The sequence below is a fragment of the Chiloscyllium plagiosum genome, unplaced genomic scaffold, assembly GCF_037043375.1.
Source record: "Chiloscyllium plagiosum isolate Xiang-an unplaced genomic scaffold, Cpla_swu_hap1 HiC_scaffold_2, whole genome shotgun sequence".
Lineage (NCBI taxonomy): Eukaryota > Metazoa > Chordata > Chondrichthyes > Orectolobiformes > Hemiscylliidae > Chiloscyllium > Chiloscyllium plagiosum.
The window spans coordinates 111,886,250-111,907,459 of record NW_028270140.1 but is presented as its reverse complement, the minus strand read 5'-3'; the positions used below and the strand labels follow the sequence as shown (position 1 = coordinate 111,907,459).

General features: G+C 41.7%; 1 protein-coding gene across 7 annotated transcripts in view; it reads right to left on the bottom strand.

Annotated features, from left to right (window-relative positions):
* LOC122559186 (hyaluronan and proteoglycan link protein 1-like) overlaps nt 1-21,210 on the bottom strand; it is a 286,292-nt gene that overhangs the window by 7,258 nt on the left and 257,824 nt on the right. For all 7 annotated transcript variants that reach the window (XM_087999686.1, XM_043708575.2, XM_043708586.2 and 4 more), the window contains one exon: nt 19,107-19,409. In XM_087999686.1, coding sequence (XP_087855812.1) covers nt 19,107-19,409 — 303 coding nt within the window. The remainder of the gene's footprint in view (nt 1-19,106; nt 19,410-21,210) is intronic.

Sequence of the window (21,210 nt, the reverse complement as noted above, 5' to 3'; positions counted from 1 at the left end):
GATTCTGGATTAGTGGTGCTAGAAGAGCGCAGCAGTTCAGGCAGCATCCAAGGAGCTTCGAAATCGACATTTCAGGCAAAAGCCCTTCATCTTTCCAGTCGAGCAGTTAGACACACCATTGTTCTACCATTCTCACATTCTGATCACTTAATCTGCACTATCAACACCCTTTCTTCCCCAGCACTCCACACCCCCACCACTGCAGGTATGTTGCCCCTTCCAGACTTCATGTCAACTCTGATGAAGAGTCATCTGGAATCGAAACATTTGCTTGCTTTCTCTCTCCATGGATACTGCCTTATGGGCGGCATAGTGGCACAGTGGTTAGCACTGCTGCCTCACAGCGCCAGGGACCCGGGTTCAATTCCCGCCTCAGGCAACTGTCTGTGTGGAGTTTGCTCGTAGTGTTAGGTGAAGGGGTAAATGTAGAGGAATGGGTCTGGGTGGGTTGCTCTTCGGAGGGTCGGTGTGGACTTGTTGGGTCGAAGGGCCAGTTTCCACACTGTACGTAATCTAATCTAATTGCTGTGATCATAGAGTCACAGAGATGTACAGCACAGAAACAGACTCATCCATGCCGACCAGATATCCCAACCCAATCTAGTCTTACCTGTCAGCACTTGGCCCATATCCCTCTAAATCATTACTATTCATATACCCAACCAGTTGCCTTTTAAATATTGCAATTGTACAAGCCTCCACCATTTATTCTGGCAGCTCATCCCATGCATGTACCACCCTCTGAGTGAAAAAGTTGCCTCTTAGGTCTCTTTTATATCTTTGCCCTCTCACCCTAAACCTATGCCCTCTAGTTCTGGACTCCCTCACCCCAGGGAAAAGACTTTGTCTATTTATCCTTATAACTGTATTTAAATATGATAGGTTTATTATTAGCACTGGCCCAATTGTACACAGATATGATCCATTCAATTCAATCATAAAAATCACTGATTCTTCCAGAATGCTGGGTCCAAATCTTAGAATTCCTGTCCAAATAGCATTGACATACACTCCACAGATTTCAGCGTTCAAGAAGATAGCTCACCTCCACCTTCCCCAGAGCAACTAGGAATGGATTACATTGAAGTTTCAACCTGCTGGAAACTGCCAGCCATTACTGGGACCTGGAGGCCCAGATTGCACAGCCAGCACAAGAGCAGTATGAGTGAGTAGGTCAGTGCTTTCTGGATGAATCACAGGCCTGATGACAGTGGTAACAGGAGTAACAGGGTGTGGGGATGAGGGACACACAGAAGAGGTTGGCTTTTACCACCCATCCCAGTGTTCCCTATCCATGTCCCCAGCTTGAGGCAAATGGTATCACCTCTCCTGTACTCTCCACCATGGCGCACAGGCTGCCCTGGTTTTCCCATGACAAGAGAGCTATTTTTCTTGCCCGCCAGGAGGGCAGGTGGTCAGACTGCTGGAGGGATGAAGCCTTCAAGTAGCCATTCGTAAACACTCATAGGTAATGATTGTTGGCAAGTCTGGAGAAAGCCCATAGACTTTGCCCCAGTCATGTCTACAAGATATGGAAAGAGATCAAAAATCGTATTAATTGTTTTCTTCTGTAATTCTGTCAATGGTTACATTTTATTGTTTCAATTTTAAAATTAATCTTGCTGAATTACTAATAATCATATGTTACAAATTGGTGACAATTTCTGAAGGATTCTGATCAGCAATTACCAAGATAAACTTGTACACCATCCGCCTGGAAAGTCACACCCTGGAATTGTGTGGACATTGTCCTAAAGGAGGGGAAAGTGAGGACCGCACATGCTGGAGATCAGAGTCGAGAGTGTGGTGCTGGAAAAGCACAGTAGGAGGGGCAGCATCTGAGGAGTAGCAGAATTGATGTTTTGGGCATAAGCCCTTCATCAGGACTCCTGATGAAGGGCTTATGCCCTAAACATCGACTCTTCTACTCCTTGGATGCTGCCTAACCTGCTGAGCTTTTCCAGCACCACATTCTCAACATTGTCATCAAGCCAGCATTTACAAATGGGAGACATCATAGGCTGAAACCAATGAGCTTCCTTTTGGCTAAATCTGAGTTATGTTGAATTTTTTTAGACAGCTTGTCATCTTGAGTTTTCTCCCATATCTTACCAACCTCTCCTTTGTAACTACCTCTTTGGCATCTCTCATCCAATTTCTAACCCACCTTACTACATACCATTCCCAGAACAACTCGCCACTTGTCAGATATCCCAGAATTCTCTGGCATCCCATGCGCTCATGCCATCTATAAAAGCCTGTTGTGGAGTCGGACAGGCGCTATCAGTCTGCATCTCGTCTGCACTGTTCTTGACATTTACCCCGTACATTGCAATGGAGAAAATGGTGCCCCATTTTGTGGGTAGAGTCCCAGAAATCCTGTTGGATGGGGCAGTACACAGGTAAGTCTTTATTCTCAGTACCAGCAATAGAGGCCATGTCACCACACCATCCAGGGTGTGCAGCTGGGTTCAAGTAGTCTCAGCTGTCTAGAATAATACCCAATGCTGTTGGAAGAACGTCAATGTCTGTTAGGTGGATCTACCATCTTGATCAGCGGGGGAAGTGGGCTAAGAAATAGCAAATAGAGTTTAATGTTGACAAGTGTGAGGTCTTGCACTTTGAAAAGTTGATTCAAGGTAAGAGTTTCATGGAGAATGGTAGGGTTTTAAGGAATGCAGTGGAGCAGAAGGATCTTGGAGTTCAGGGGCACGGTTCTCAGAAAGTGGAGTCACAAATAGACAGGGCAGTGAAGAATGCTTTGGCACACTGGCGTTCATCAGTCAGGGCATTCGAGTATAGAAGTTGGGAAGTTATGTTGCAGTTGTACAGGACATTGGTGAGGCCACACTTGGAGTATTGTGTTTAGTTTTGGTTACCTTGCGAAAGGAAGGATGTTATTAAACTGGAAACAGTGCAGAAGAAATTTACAAGGATGTTGCCAGGGCTCAACAGTCTGAGATATAGGGAGAGGTTGGACAAGCCAGGACTTTTTTCTTTGGAGTGTAGGAGACTGAGGGGGGATCTTACAAAGGTGTATAAGATCATGAGAAGCATGGATAGGGTGAAAGTACTCTGTCTTTTTTCCAGCTTTGGGGAATTGAGGATTAGAGAGCACCAGTTTAAGGTCAGAAGGGAAAGAATGAATTGGAACAAGAGGCACAACATTTTTACACAGAAGGTGGTACGCATATGGAATGTGCAGCCAGCAGAAGTGGTTGAGGTGGGTACATTAACAACATTTAAAAGGCATTTGGACACATTAATGGATAGGAAAAGTATAGAAGGACCAAGTGCAGGGAAATGGGGTTAGCTTTGATGGACATTTTGGTCATCATGGACCAGTTTGTGCCAAAGAGCCTCTCTCCATGCTGTAGGACTCTATGACTCTATGTCTCTATCTTGTCTCCAATATCTCACACACACTTTATCTCAATTACTGTATACAACTCTCACCAAGGTTCATGCTCTACCACTCTCACTATTGCCTGCATATTTCCTACTCGTACTTACCCAATCCAATCCCTGAAACCATTAACCCTGGTTCCCTCTACACTGCCTATTCACTTACTCACTTGTACCAACAGTAACACTTACTTTAATCATGTATAATACCACCTCTCTTTCTGTCCTTATGGAAGATGTCCCAAAATAGGGCAGAAATTGTTCAAATGGGTGGACTGCTGCCCATCATTCGGCTCCTGACCCTTTGTGAGAGAGGATCCTGACTCTGACCATCATGGGCTGTACTGTTATTGGAGGCTGCTCTAGACTAAATGTGCCAGGAGCCTCTGACCAAAGGCTGCCACCCTTTACTCAACTGAGGCCTCCTTCACAACCATGACAAAGTTTCCTGGCTTTGTGTCTGCACTAAATGGCACTACAAGACACCACTAAAATTAACCTGGCACCTCTGGCTGAAGAGGCAAAAAAATTAAAGCAATGCAAGAATGCTGTGAGCATCTAGGCTGAGTGATGACTTCTGTGATAACAAGTGAAGAATAGGGTGCATGTCCCTGACTGTGTGTGTCCTTGCTGCAGTATTATGTACAACCATAGTTGCTGGTTTAGCCTGAGGTGCAGCAACGCAGAAGGGTCATGTAAGTAGTTGAGGATGTACCAGGAGGATTATTAGAGGCTGCCACATGTCAGATGCCCAAGTCCACAGATGAGGAGTGCATATGGTCAGTGCTCAGAGACGTTGGTTCCCAGTTTCCAACATGAGGTTGCTTGGAGTATGTGGCAAATTAAATCCATCAAGTGCTCACTTTGGTTTCCTTGTTTTGTTTTCCTGACATCGAGAGAGTTTGATGAGCTTATTAAGATAGGAGTCTGAATATTAAGGAGGTGAGTCAAGCTGTTAACAAGGTATTTAACAAACAAAAAATACTGTCAATTGTCACTGTCCAGCAAGGATCATGCCATGCCACTTGTGAAAAGTATAAATGCTGGCCTGAGTTAGTCCTGATGTTTAGATGGTCTTTGCTACACTTGTCGCCTGAATATGTCATACATCTCACCGCAGCCCACATCACTCAGATCGCTGTAAAGTTCTGCCCTCTGTCTCCAGCAGAGTGTGAGTGTAAAGGGAAGTTACTGCCTGCAGTGATATTCGGTAAGGCGTTCGACAAGGTTCCACATGGGAGACTGATTAGCAAAGCTAGATGTCACGGAATACAGGGAGAACTAGCCATTTGGATACAGAACTGGCTCAAAGGTAGAAGACAGAGGGTGGTGGTGGAGGGTTGTTTTTCAGACTGGAGGCCTGTGACCAGAGGAGTGCCACAAGGACCGGTGCTGGGTCCTCTACTTTTTGTCATTTATATAAATGATTCGGATGCGAGCATAAGAGGTACAGTTAGTAAGTTTGCAGATGACACCAAAATTGGAGGTGTAGTGGACAGCAAAGAGGGTTACCTCAGATTACAACAGGATCTTGACCAGATGGGCCAATGGGCTGAGAAGTGGCAGATGGACTTTAATTCAGATAAATGCGAGGTGCTGCACCTTGGGAAAGCAAATCCTAGCAGGACTTATACACTTAATGGTAAGGTCCTAGGGAGTGTTGCTGAACAAAGAGACCTTGGAGTGCAGGTTCATAGCTCCTTGAAAGTGGAGTCGCAGGTAGATAGGATAGTGAAGAAGGCGTTTGGTATGCTTTCCTTTATTGGTCAGAGTATTAAGTACAGGAGTTGGGAGGTCATGTTGCGGCTGTACAGGACATTGGTTAGGCCACTGTTGGCATATTGCATACAATTCTGGTCTCCTTCCTATCAGAAAGATGTTGTGAAACTTGAAAGGGTTCAGAAAAATTTCCAAGGATGTTGCCAGGGTTGGAGGATTTGAGCTATAGGGAGAGGCTTAACAGGCTGGGGCTGTTTTCCCTGGAGCGTCGGAGGCTGAGGGGTGACCTTATAGAGGTTTACAAAATTATGAGGGGCATGGAATCAGGTAAACAGGCAAAGTCTTTTCCCTGAGGTTGGGGAGTCCAGAACTAGAGGGCATAGGTTTAGAGTGAGAGGGGAAAGATATAAAAGAGACCTGTGGGGTAGCTTTTTCATGCAGAAGGTGGTACGTGTGTGGAATGAGCTGCCAGAGGATGTGGTGGAGGCTGGTACAATTGCAACATTTGAGAGGCATTTGGATGGGTATATGAATAGGAAGGGTTTGGAGGGATATGGGCCGGGTGCTGGCAGGTGTGACTAGATTGGGTTGGAATATCTGGTGGCATGGACGAGTTGGACCGAAGGGTCTGTTTCCATGCTATACATCTCTCTGACTCTATAACTCTATGTGGGATTTATTGGCCGGGCTAGCATTTTTTGCTCAGCTCTTATTGCCCTGAAGGCAGTTAAGAGTCAACCACACTACTTTGAGCATAGGATCACACACAGATCCAACTCCATTCCCTGGAGGACATTAGTGGGTTTTTTTCGCATTAACAGTGGATGCATGGCTGCCATTTGGCCAGGTTTGATTCCACATTTTAAAAATTTAATTCAATTTTCAGCATCGGGGGTTTAAAATACTAAGTACTAACCTGGGTTTCTGGATTCTTAGTCCAGTGATATTCCTCCTCTATCTCAAAGAACAAAGAAAATTTACAGCCCAGGAACAGGCCCTTCGGCCCTCCAAGCCTGAGCCGATCCAAATCTACTGTCTAAACCTGTCAGTTATTTCCTAAGCATCTGTATCCCTCTGCTCCCCACCTACTCATGCATCTGTCCAGATGCATCTTAAATGAATCTACCATGCCTGCCTCTACCACCTCTGCTGGCAATGCGTTCCAGATGCCCACCACCCTCTGTGTGAAGTACTTGCCACATGTATCTCGTGTAAGCTGTTCACCTCTCACCTTGAAAGCGTAACGTCTCGTTATGGAATCCTTCACTCTGAGAAAACAACTTGTCTCTATCCACCGTGTCTATACCCTTTATGATTTTGTAAACCTCAATCAGCTCCAATCTCCTTTTTTCTAATGAAAATAAACCTAACCTACTCAACCTCTCTTCATAGCTAGCACCTTCCATACCAGGCAACATCCTCGTAAACCTTCTCTGCACCTTCTCCAAAGTGTCCACATCCTTTTGGTAATGTGACGACCAGAACAGTACACAATATTCCAAATGTGGCCGAACCAACGTCCTGCACAATTTTAACATGACTTGCCAGCTCTTATAATCAACACCCCGCCCAATGAAGGCAAGCATACTATATGCCTTCTTGACCACTCTATCTCCCTGTGCAGCAGCCTTCAGGGTACAATGGACCTGCACTCCCAGATCTCTCTGCCCATCAACTTTTCCCAAGGCTCTTCCGTTCATTGTATAATTCACTGTAGAATTAGTCTTGCCTAAATGCATCACCTCACACTTGTCTGGACTGAAATCCATCTGCCACTTTTCCGCCCAACTCTCCAGTCTATCTATATCCTCCTGTATTCTTTGATAGTCCCTTATGCTTTCTGCTACTCCACCAATCTTTGTGTCATCTGCAAACTTGCTGATCATACCAACAGTGCCCGCTTCCAGATCATTTATGTATATTACAAACAACAGTGGCCTCAACACTGACCCCTGCGGAACACCACTGGTAACCTTTCTCCATTTCGAGAAACTCCCTTCAACTACTACTCTCTGTCTCCTGTTGCTCAACCAGTTCTTTATCCACCTAGCTAGAACACCCTGCACACCATGTGACTTCACTTTCTCGATTAGTCTACTATGGGGAACCTTATCAAACGCCTTACTAAAGTCCATGTATATGATACCAACAGCCCTTCCTTCATCTATCAACTTGGTCACTTTCTTGAAGAACTCTATTAAGTTGGTAAGGCACGATCTCCCCTGCACAAAACCATGTTGCCTATCACTGATAAGCCCATTCTTTACTAAATATAAATAGATCCTATCCCTCAGTACTCTCTCCAGCAACTTTCCCACCACTGACATTAGGCTCACTGGTCTGTAGTTATCCGGAATATCCCCACTACCCTTCTTGTACAGGGGGACAACATGAGCAACATTCCAGTCCTCCAGCACCTCACCTTTGTTTAAGGATGTCACAAAGATATCTGTCAGGGCCCCAAGTATTTCCTCTCTTGCCTCCCTCAGCAACTTGGGATAGATCCCATCCAGTCTTGGGGATTTGTCCACCTTAATAACCTCTAGCCTACCCAAGACATCTTCCCTATTTATGCCAACATGAACCAGACTAATCAAACTTCTATCTCTAATCTCAAGATTCATGTTCCTCTCCTCAGTGAACACTGATGCAAAGTAATCATTCAGAATCTCACCCATTCTCTCAGGTTCAACACACAGCCTTCCTTAATTATCCTTTAGTGGACCAATCCTTTCTCTAGTTACCCGCTTGCTTCTTACATAAGAATAAAATGCTTTGGGATTCTCCTAAATTCTGCTTGCTAATGCTATTTCATGACCCCTTTTTGCCCCTTGATTCCTTGTTTAAGACTGGTCCTACTCTTCCGATATTCCTCCAGGACCTGTTCTGTTCTTAGCTGCCTAGACCTTATTTACACTTCCCTTTTCCTCTTGGCTAGTCGTACAATTTCTCCTGTCATCACTGTTCATGAAGCTTGCCCTTCCTATCCTTTGCCTTCAACGGGACATGCCTATTCTGCACTATCTTTAACCTATCTTTGAAAGCCTCCCACATTTCAAATATGGACTTCCCTTTAAATAGCTGTGTCCAATCCACATTTCCCAGTTCCTGTCTAATTTTGATATAATTGGTCTTGGCCCAGTTTAGTACTCTTCCCTTAGGACCACTCTCATCTTTATCTATGAGTATTCTAAAACGTACAGAATTGTGGTCACTGTTCCCAAAGAAATCCCCCACCCCAACTTCTACCACCTGTCCTGACTCGTTCCCCAGTACCAGGTCAAATATGGCCCCTTCCCTCGTCAGACTATTGACATACTGCTCTAGAAAACTCACCTGGATGCTTCTTACAAATTTTACCCCAACCGGACCTCTGACGCTAAGTGTATCCCAGTCAATGTTGGGAAAATTAAAATCTCCCATCACCACTACATTGCCTCTACATCTTTCCATAATCTGTCTACCTATTTGTCCTTTTACCTCACGCTCACTGTTGGGAGGCCTGTAGTACAGCCCCAACAATGTAACTGCACCCTTCTTATTTCTCAGCTCCACCCATAATGCCTCACCACCCATGATCTCCATAGTGTCCTCCTTTAGCTCAGCTGTGGTACCATCCCTGACCAGCAATGCAACTCCAACCCCCTTTTACTTCCCTCCTTGTCCTGTCTAAAGCGTCCACACCCTGGAACAGTTAGTTGCTAATCATCATGCCCTTCCTTCAACCAAGTCTCTGTGATTGCAATAACGTCATACGACCAGGCACCAATCCAAGCCCTAAGTTCACCTGCCTTACACACTATACTCCTTGCATTAAAGTAGATGCAGTTCAGGCCACCAGTTCCTTTGCGCTTATCTGCTCTCTGCCTGCTCTTCCCTTTATTAATGCTATCTTCATGATTCTTACAGTCTCCACCTCACTGCCTACTTGTTTTCTCTTCTGGTTCCCAGCCCCCTGGCACATTAGTTTAAAACCTCCCCAACAGCAGTAGCAAAAACTCCCCAAGGACATTGGTTCCGGTCTGATTCAGATGTAGACTGTCCCTTTTATAATAGTCCCACCTTCCCCAGAACTGTTTCCAACGTCCAACAAATCTGAATCCATCCCTCCTACACCATCTCTCAAGCCACGTGTTCATCCTACCTATTTTTTCATTTCTACACTGGCTAGTACGTGGCACTGGTAGTAATCCCGAGATCACTACCTTTGAGGTCCTCCTCTTTAACTTCTCTCCTAGCTCCCTGAATTCTTCTTTCAGGACCTCATCCCGTTTTCTACATATATCGTTGGTGCCTATATGCACCAAGACAACTGGCTGTTCACCCTGATCTTTTAGAATTCCCATCTCATCAATGGGAATAGGATTATAGAAACCCGAGTGCCTTTTATTTGGGGAGATGCAAATGATCGTATCTATCTTCTAAGTTTAATATGAGAACTCAGGCAAGGAAGACATAAGAGCAACTGTTAAATTAAAAGTGATTCCTTCATGGATGTGTCACATGACCAACTTGCTGTTGGAGAGGTTCACTGCAATCCCTGAATCACATCCATTCAGTCTGGTAGGAAGCAGGTTCTGATTAACTTTAAATCTGTCTGTTATGTTTCCAACTGGACATACCACAGGCAGATGCCAGGCTTCCTCCAGTCCAAATCCTGTTCATAACCTGGTTTTAAAAAAAATCTCATATTTGAAAAATGTGGACAAGTCTGTAAACCAATATCATCTTGCACACCTTCAACTTCATAAGGAATTCTGCAAGTTTAGCCAGCTGACATCACCAATATCCACACATCTACAAGAACCTCAATCAAACACTGGTTACCTGGACTCAGAGAAAAATCACACAAAATAATGTTTATATCTTTGACCTTTCAATTATTTTGAACTGCAACTTCTTTTATTTAGATTTATTTCTTGCATGTTTGCGTGTATGTATTGCAACAATTATCCCCATATTTGAATACATTAATAAACTACATTCCTGTATCAAACCTCAGGAAATTGTGTGTGTCACTTGAAAAAAAAAGAGACTTTGCAAACAAAAGCATTTGGGAGAATATGCAACCACCTAGTTGAAAAAGGAAACAAATAGAAAAAAACATCTCCACTTATACACTGAAACAGATTACATTAAACAAATCAATTTGCCTCTCCCTCTTGTCCATAACACTGACCATAAATTAATTGCTAAAATGGTGGAAAGTTGTTGGGTATCTTAACAGTGCCAACACACCTGATTATTTCTCCTTCACAGCATGGCTGCTGGGAGGTGAAAATCCCACTCATGTGAATGAGAACTGCTAGTGCTCTGACTTTAGATGCATGGGGAACTCCTGGCACTTCCTCTGGGTCTATCTATTGTAAGGTTCTTTCTTTCTGAGGTGAATACTTAATACCCTGAAATGCTATAAAATCCTGGCAACAGGGAGGAGACACAAATCCCTGGCTAATTGTAAAAGTGTGTCAGAAAGCCCATGGTATTTTAGCTCCATTAATTTTGAAACAAATTTAATATCCACCAATTAATGAGACAGATTTTCCTTTGTGCAATTTTGACAGGACTAACTTCTTTACTTAGAATGGCAGAAGACCAGTCATAACACAATCTATAATTATGTTGCTTTCGTACTTCTCAAGCAACGAGGTGGTGGTGAAAATAGATTTATTTTAACCATCTGGAATGCACATTTGAAGCATTTCAAATAATTGGTTTTGGAGCTTCTATTAGACAACATTATGAAGACATTTGTTCATACACAGAAAGGCTAAGTTATACTTTTCAACATAAAAAATCACCAGCATGATTTCATAGGTAGATAATTCTGAGATATGGAGTTGTATTTATTGTTACTCAATGATTATTGTGCATTTCCTAAGAATACACAGAGAAATGAATGAATTCATGTCCATGAGTGATCAGACTCTTGGGTTGGGATACTTCAGTGGTATTATTTCACCAAAGTCTGCCACTGATCAAGTCAAAACAACAATCATTCTCAGATCTTGTTCTTCTTTCTTGTTCCCCAACTGGATTTTAAGGGATTTCGAGATGCAAGTTTTATGCTTTATACACATTTTCAAAGACTCATAGCCTGTTCCAAATGTGAGTTAAGTTTGAGCTTACATTTCCATCCATGATTTATTACAGTTGTTTGAAGGCAAAATGGTCTATTACATCAAATTGTTTGAGGAATTGCTAATGATTACCTTTAGCTGCTTTGGGTGTTTTTAGAAAATGTATTTGAACATTTTCAGAATTATCTAATTACTTCCATTATGTCTGCAAAATTGTATCAAAGAGGTTCATTTGAATTTATTCTGTAAATATTGCTATAAGTCTCGTGTAGCTTTTACTTACAATGAATCTGGATTTCAGAATTCAAATTTCTTTACAGATGGAAGAAAATATGAATACCATTTATAAAACATGGCAAACAAATGATGATAACAGATGGCTGCAATCAGCAATTTGGTATTAAATACTAATATCTGTTTCTCTGTATGATCTTTAAGTAGTTTGATTCTGCCCTCCAAAAACAGCTTACTTTTTTTAATTACTGGATTTGAAAGGAGTTTCTTTACGCCTGAAATTTGCCTGTGGATGCTGAATTCATTGAGACAAGAATGGGGTGTGACAGGATATTGGATCTTTTAAGGGAAAAATAAAAATGGATTAAATCAAAGGATGAGAATGGGACAGAAGGAGAGATTTATCTTGGATTGCTGTCACAAAAAGTTGGCAATGGCACGACAGATTAAATCGATTCCTTCTGTGGCTGTAAATGTATCATTTTATGGTACAAAACACTTCTTTCAGGCTCATGTTTTTCCTTGTGAAAATACAATGGTCTAGAAACTCTGTGGGAATGTAATTCTGACACTTCTGTCAGACTCAAGCCTGCCATGAGACTCTGTTGTTGACCTTGCTCATGTTTACAGGGTTAGGAGAAGGATCTTACAGTTATGGGCTTTTGGGCATTGGGATTCAGCCACAAGTCCGCTTCCCTGTTCCCAGCAAAGAGCTTGGAACTAGTCATGATAAACTGGTCTAACCAGGTAGGGGAGCTGGATTCTATCCCAGAAGAATAATTTGCATGTCCCCAGCAGTCCCCTTAGAGGAACAGTCACTTAAAAATCTGAATATAAATACTGGGCCCAGTCTAGTTCCAAGCTAACACTTAATAATGCCATTTCAATTAAATACAGAGATGGCTGCATCAATGATATGCTATAACCCAAATGAAAATCTCAAAGTATCTTAAGAAAACAGTACATCCAGTTCGGCCCTAAAAACCCCCCCTGCATTGTCAAAAATCGCACAATGCGGGGTTATAGTCCAGCAGGTTTATTTGAAACCGCAAGTTTCAAATAAACCTCTTGGACTATCACCCAGTGTTGTGTGATTTTTGACTTTGTCCACCCCAGTCCAGCACTGGCACCTCCACCTCATAGCTCCTGCACATTGACAGCTGCTGAAATGTGTTGCTGGAACAGCGCAGCAGGTCAGGCAGCATCCAGGGAACAGGAGAATCGACGTTTCGGGCATAAGCCCTTCTTCAGGAAGTCCTTCCTGAAGAAGGGCTTATGCCCGAAACGTCGATTCTCCTGTTCCCTGGATGCTGCCTGACCTGCTGCGCTGTGGCAGCAACACATTTCAGCTCTGATCTCCAGCATCTGCAGACCTCACTTTCTCCTGTACATTGACAGCCTTATGGGGGACAAGGACAGTTCATCTTTCCCTTTCAAAACTATACCTTAAAACTTTGTTCAAGCATATTGAGGATCCAGCTGCATTTTGTAGTTTATTTGTGGTTACTGCGAATCCAGTAATTACACAAAAGTGAACTGTTTTTGGAAGGCACAATCGAACTACTTAAAGATCATTCCGAAAAACAAATATTAATTTATAACACCAAATTGCTGACTGCAGCCATCTGTTTATCATCATTTGTTTGTCATGTTTTATAAATGGTATTGATATTTTCTTCCATCTATAAGGGAATTTGAATTCTGAAATCCAGCTACATTGTAATTAAAAGCTACACTAGACTTATTCATAGCAATATTCACAGAATAAATTCAAATGAAACTCCTTGATACAATTTTGTAGACATAATGGAAGTAATTAGATCATTCTGAAAATGTTCAAATATGTTTTCTAGCAAGACTTAAAGCAGCTAAAAGTGATCATCAGCAATTCCTCAGAAAACTTGATGTAATGAGCTTATGTCCTTACCTTAAATTCCACATACCAGGGCTTGTGATCACATGGGCTGCCATCACACACAAACCATTGTCAGCTATGAATGGTCCCCATTAGCAGCTATTCATTATTTTCGGCTGACCTGTACCTTGTCCTTTGTCTGTCCAACTCATTTTCTCTCTCTTTGGACTCTTTCCCCACCTATCATTTACTCCTCCACCCTCTCCCACCCCATCTTCTGCACAAATACCAACCTTTTCCTAGCTACCATCACTTCTGAAGAAGGGTCACTGGACCCAAAACATTAATTCTGCCTTCTATCCACAGATGCTGCCAGACCTGGTGAGTTTTTCCGGCATTCCTGTTTTTGTTTGAGTTTTGTAGCTATGTTACTGACTGGAATGGCCATACATTTCCTGGGAGAATAAAATGAAAATTTTAACGAGCCAAAATTATGAAAACAACAATTAAAAAACAGTAATAATGAAATGGATTTGTTCAAGTCCCCAGTGTTAACAGTGATTAGAAATATACAATGTACTAATTCTGCTTCATGTTGATTATGGCAATGCAGAGTTCAATTCGTCACTAGTTGCCGAACTTAATTTGCTGCCAAACAAAGCAAACACTATGATATTAAACTGCTATGCCAACATCTCAAAGGAAATAACCTTTGCCAAATTTAAATAACTTCCATCATCCAATAACAAACAATGCCAAGTAGAGGCAGGCAAACCCCTGATTTTTATTGCAGAGGTTGGTGGGGGGAGAGATCCTGGACTCACTGTGAAATTCAGCTCCATAACTCCATTTTAAACTGTACTTTGAGGATTTTCTGAGAGAAGCAAGTGCCCAGAATACATTCTGGACAGAGAAGTTTTTCTTATTTGCCCTTGGGATGTAAGCATTGCTGGCAGGGCTAGTTTTTTGTATTATCCTTTGGTAGATGGGTGGTAAACCAACTACAAATTGTAGCTTGCTAGGGTCATTTCAGTGGGCAGTTAAGACTCCAGTGCATTGCTGTGGGCCTTCAGTCACTTATATATCAGATTTTATTCCTTTGAGGAATTTAGTGAACAAGATGGATTTTTACAGTGATCTAGTGATTATTTTATTCTATAGTTATTTATTAATTGAATTTCAGTTCCCTCACTGCCATGGCGAAACTTGAACTCATGTCTTCAGAGCACTAGGTTCTGGATCAGTGGTGCTGGAAGAGCACAGCAATTCAGGCAGCATCCGCTGCCTGTCCTCGGATGCTGCCTGAATTGCTGTGCTCTTCCAGCACCACTGATCCAGAATCTGGTTTCCAGCATCTGCAGTCATTGTTTTTACCTCTTCAGAGCACTAGTCTGGTCCTCTGCATTATTCACCTAGTAACATTAGCATTTGCTCCTGTTTCCTCAATGCCCAACAGAATAAATGGGTCAGTACTGAGCTATCTGATGCCACCTTCACTGTTAACAGTATCAGACAGATCTGGGAATGAGGCATGAGTAATGCAAATAAGCCACAGGATATGGATAGGGCTGAGTAGTTCCAAAACCGGGAGTTTACAGCAAAACACTGCAACCCAGCTACAGCTGATGGGCAATCAGGCAAGTAACAGTACAATGGGGATTCATGAACATCAGCATTCTTAACCATGTTACAGCTATGTATATGAGTGCAAAGACAAGATTGAACTGTTTGGAAGTATCTTTCGCGAAACTGGATGATCCAAATCTGTTCCTGAGGTTCTCATCACTTTAGATAGTAATCTTCAGCCAACATAGAGCATGACACATGGCACTGTATAGCTGCCAAACACACAATAAAGGCTTTGAACTCTGAGAGAATTCCAGCAGCGTTGTTGAAGGTGGGTCCATCAAAACTAGCCAGTTCCAAACTGTTCCACTAGGACACTCTTCTAAAATATGGAAGAGTTCCCATTCACAAGAAAAGGACCCTTCGATTCCAAATAAACACTGGCTTATCAGTCTCCATCCAGTCACCAGTAAAATGATCGCTGGCATCATCAAGCAGCCTTGATTCAGATGTAGTCAAAAAAATTTGCGAGGTAAAGAGAAACTGCTACCCTTGACATTAAGACATATTTGACTATGTATGGCATCAGTGAGTTATGGCGAATTTAATAAATTGTAGTCAATAAAAAAACTCCTCCAAAGCTGGAATCATAGCTGGGAGGGACAATGACTGTGGTCATTGGAGACCAGTCAGCAACACTTGCTCTCAGAAGAATCTTCAACCCTACCATTTTCTATGGTTCTTCAATGGCTTTTGTCTGTCATAAGTCAAGAGAGGGCTCTCAGGGCTTGATTAATAATGGAGATGTTCATGAATCCCCATTGTACTGGTACTTTCCTGACTGCCCATCAGCTGTAGCTAGATTGCTTTGTTTTGCTGTAAACTCCTGGTTTTGAAACTGCTGGTTCCATAGTTTTCAGCCTCCAGTTCCAATAACCCACTCAAAAAAAGACCCCATGCCAAGCTATTGGAATACACAACTAATCTCCAGTGTTGGGCTGACAAATGACAAGATGATATTCACACCATGTAAGTGTTATGTAGTGACTATCTCAAATAAGAGGAAGCTAGCTGACTTGCCTTTGATCTTCAATGGTAACCTCACAAATAACATCTGGACGGTCATCAGTGACCAGATGTTGAGCTGGACCAACTTTACCAATGCTGTGGCAATAACAGAATACCAGAGACTGGGTTTCTCAAACCACTACCTTTATTTACAATGCTCATATCAGAAGTATGAATGTTACTGAAGCAGTGTTAACACGTAAAACATGGTACTAGGTTCTGTTTTCATTTCAGCATTATTTAATTTGAAGTACCTGCTTGATAGAATTACCCATCCAAATTCCTCCAGCAGACTTGATCCATGAAAGTCTGGCAACTATGCAACAGTCCAGCACAAAGGATTCACAACCCATTTTCTGACACTTGTCAACTAAATTAATATCTGAACCTTGCACAACGTTTGATTCTCAAATTTATCTAAAGGCTTGTCCAATCTTTTCTTTCCTTTATTTGTTGTTGTTCATGATACACATCCTTTCCCCAGAGTGATTCCCAATATTTTATGGGGAGAGCTAATAATAATATGCAATCATCTTAAGTCCCTGACAGATACCACACAGAGGGGAATCATTTATAGGCCCCTGACAATATGGCAGATGGATTCCCAGCTCTCAAATTAACATAATATCCAAACCAGTATTGGGTTCAAGATTACACTTCAGTCTTTATTTAACTAAATACTCATCCATAATCTATACAATTGATCTCACTAATTTTACCATAGTAAAAACAAATATATGAAAGAAGAAAAATCCGAGGAAGTTAAAAAGTGACAATTCAATTGAATGTTTCTGAGGATAATCCAATTTTACAGAAGGGAGTCAACAGCTGTCCTCCCTAATTTTATTACAGCCATCAGCAACTAGCCAGTTATGTTTTGCTCTTTACATCAAATTGCAGATTAACTTTTTTTTTAGATTAGATTACTTAGATTAGATTACTTACAGTGTGGAAACAGGCCCTTCAGCCCAACAAGTCCACACCGACCCGCCGAAGTGCAACCCACCCATACCCCTACATTTACCCCTTTAACCTAACACTACGGGCAATTTAGCATGGCCAATTCACCTGACCTGCACATCTTTGGACTGTGGGAGGAAACCGGAGCACCCGGAGGAAACCCACGCAGACACAGGGAGAATGTGTAAACTCCACACAGTCAGTCACCTGAGTCGGGAATTGAACCCGGGTCTCTGGTGCTGTGAGGAAGCAGTGCTAACCACTGTGCCATCGTGCCGCCCACTGAATTTTCTTCTCACTGAATTTTTTGCATTTCATGATGAATACAGGATGTGGAAGGGGAGCATGTTGAAGGTTGAAGGATAATCGAAGTACTATGATTGTGCAGCAATCACATGACTGGTGCTAAAGTGATCATTGTCAATTTGGAAACTAATTGCATTGAATATGTATTACAGCAAACAAAAAGGACAAGGAAAGATAAACTAGTTCATTTAGTCGGTCACATTCAGACATTGTGCAACTTACATGCACCATAAAAACTTCTCACGCTCTGTGATGATATTGAAGCCCTGGAAATGGGCTACCCAGGATGTTATTAAGTCCCAGTTACACAACCTCCTGGGAGAGCCAAATTCAGAGAACAAAAGCTGCAGGCCAAGTTTAAAAAAAAATCTCTTGTGGATTTTCACATTGACCTGTGAAAGCAATTAATCAAACTCCAGGCAACTAGAATAACTGATAATACTTGTCACTTTTGGCACCATTTATCCTCTCTTGACTGAGATATCTTCTACTGCTTTGAATTTATCCAAAAGGTCTTAGTATTATATATTCATCACACATTCTGGAATTTTATTCCATGGATTGAATTTACATGAAGGACATTTGCTACATTATGGCCTATTCCATCAATAAATCACCCTGGAGTCTATTTTATCTAAATTCCTAATGACATTCCATCAGAAAAATGTCAAGGACTTCTCAAAACCTGAATGCAACTCATTTACAAGCCTGGTGAAGAGCAATACTCCTAATATAGATCATTGAAGGACTCGACTAGTGACTGAATCAGAGATATTGCCACTACCCTCTGTCAATGCCAATTCAATCGATGCCCAGGGCCAAGGTTGTGCCTCAGAGATTCAAGTGTATAATTCTGGAGGAAATAAACAGTAAGAGAGTGATAGAAGGAAGTTTCCCATCTTTGAAAACAGATAAAACAACAAGTCTGAATGAAATATGCTCCAGTTAACTGAGTTGGTTAACTATTGTTGGTTCTTTATAACATTGCACACTTTAATTAAAGCTCCCCTTCCACACTGTGCTCCAAAGAAAAAGACTGCAGCTTTGTTCATTAACAAAACTCTCCAGTCCTGGCAACATCTTTGCATATCTCCTTTTTCTCTTCTCCAGTATGATCACATTTTTTCCCATAATGCAGTGATTAAAACTATATGCTTTGCTTTAGCTATAGCCTAACTAGTGTTTTCAACAGTTTGAACATGACCTCCCTGGAGTTCTATTCATTGTCTTGGCAAGGACAGTATGCCATAGGCCAAAGGGACATGTTGGTAGAAACATTCATTGCATTGAAAAAAAAACATTTGGATAGGCACTTCATACCATTTAGAAGGTTACAGAGTAAAAGCTGGAAAATGGGAAAATCTAAATGTCCTACTCCTGCTCCTGGGTGTCTATGTTAATCTTTAACATGTGCGACACTAGAAAGTAGTGGGTACTTTCAAGCTAGTCTAGGTTTGAGTCTCAGCAGTTGAGCTATCTGCTATCAGGAAGATCTTAGTGACATTACCAATGTGGCTTCCAAGAGAGCAATAATTGAGCCTAGTTAACTAACTACCTCTGCCAGACGGGTTGTCAGTGCTGGTCTAAATTGTTTCCAGCAAGAGTACTCAGAATGGCACAGTGCTGATCGACTGGACAAAGTCAGTCTGATATGTCCACACTTTGCAGCATTCTCCAGTCCAGGACTAAGGAAACAATCTTTAGCTGTTGCCTTTGCTACACTCCAAACAGCCATTAGGAGGAGTACAAGACTGTTGCAGATTGACTGACTTTCCTTAGATTTTGAATGATACTGAACCTGTTCAGAGTCATCATTTAATGGCTTGACCACTGCTGAATGCTACTTTTCCAGTTTGGTAGCTTATCAAAGTTCTATATCACTCAAGACAGAGCCAAACACTTGAGTTTCTTACCTTTGTAGTAGGATGTGAAACAGAACACATCATATTTGTCTTTCATCTTGTCTCTGTATCCATAGCTTCTAATACCTGGAACCGTATTTCTCCCTCCACATGGTGCCCTGGGTTTAGTGATGGGATACTGCACAGACCCATCACTCAGCCAGCCTGCATTACACCAATCCATCCCTGCTCTCCATGCATCATAAAGTTGCTCAAATGAAGCAACTATTGCATCCTGATCTTCACAAGCCTTCTGAGCCTCAACAAAATTCAGGTTGTAACGACCTAGTCTTGGGAAGTATGGGAACACAACACCTGGAAGAAAATGCGGAAGACAACAAAAGAGAAATTAATACATCCATTTGATAAATGAAAGCACAACAAATACATAGTTACACAGACTGTCAAACATATGTGTAGGTACACTATTCAAATATATGCTCATTGAACATTCCTCACAATGACTTGCCTGGACCTGAGAAGTACGCTGATTCTGTGAAATTTTAATAAGTCATTAATAATATCTCTTGGATGTGGTTGATATTTTTCTTCAGTTTTTCTCCACATTGCCATAATTTGACATTGATGCACATGTAATCCAGACATTTCTCTTGCAAAATTCACTGTATAGATGTTAATTTCTATGAGAGATTGTCAAAATACTGTTGCAAACTTTATGAATAACCAGTAAGAGGTCTGTGAGTGTTTTTGTTGGCTGGACTTATTACTGTAAATTTATTCGTGCATACATATGCATGCCTGCAACCTTTCCACATGAATTAAGTCAAATTGAATATATGAAATCTGTCAGCTTTCAAAATGGAAAGCAAAGTTAAATTATTTATATTTAACTGAATTGTGGACTCTCTCTGCTTTGTGCATATTTCTTTCCCATCCACCACTAGCCCAACACCTCATTAAATCTTCTGAAATATTCATCATTCCTGTCTGAAATTGCAACAATTTCAGGTTTTTCCAGACCAATGCCACTAATACCCTAGGTCCCAGGAGATAAATCTTTGCAATGGGGCAGTTAATATTTTGAATTTTGTTCAGATACATGTCTGACCGTTCTGAGGCTGTGAGTCTGCACATAATTAAGTTGTGCTACCAATTCACGTCTATTTTAACTAATGAACGCATTTGAAATCTGAATTGCTCTTTAATTGAAACCAAAGAAACGATGCTGCAAATACTCAGCAGGTCAGGCGGTGTCTGTGGGTTGAAAGAGAGTTAATGCTTTAGGTTGCCATGACATTTCATCAGAGCTAGAATTTTCTTCATCCAACTTATGAAGTTTTTGCATATTCTTGACAGTTTACACTTGAGAGAAATAGGACAGTGCCAGAATATGTAGCTGAAAATGTGTTGCTGGAAAAGCGCAGCAGGTCAGACAGCATCCAAGGAACAGGAGAATCGACGTTTCGGGCATAAGCCCTTCTTCCTGAAGAAGGACTTATGCCCGAAACGTCGATTCTCCTGTTCCTTGGATGCTGCCTGACCTGCTGCGCTTTTCCAGCAACACATTTTCAGCTCTGATCTCCAGCATCTGCAGTCCTCACTTTCTGCCAGAATATGTAGTACAAGTTATACATCAATTTAAATGTAACAAATAGCTCTCAGTTAATTCTGACAGCATAGGGAAGCTAGAAATACAAGATTGCAACATTATGCTAAAAGTCACGATTTCTTGTTTACACAAATCTGAGCCAGTTATGTCACATTTAGGAATTTGCCAATGAATGAATTCGACAGTTCTTGTTCAAAAGTTGGATTTCAATATCCAGTTTAAAATCTAGTTCCACACAGAGACATGAAGATCAACTTATAATGTGATAATGTAATGTTTCCTTTCTACCTGCTGATTTCCAGCTGTGCTCTTCCTCACTTACCCTAGATACTTAATGTTTTGTTAATTCTCTTCTTAATGGGTATAGAGGATTTGATGTAAAGATCTGGCGTGACCATATTTAATGATGGAACAGGCAAAAAGGGTCAAATGGTCTCCATCTGACTTTATGTTCCCATTCTAATTCCTTAACCTTCTGTTGCTCCTTTCCCAATTTCTTGATGTGCTATTTCCTGCCTGCCCTGAATTCCTGACCTAGAATTTCTC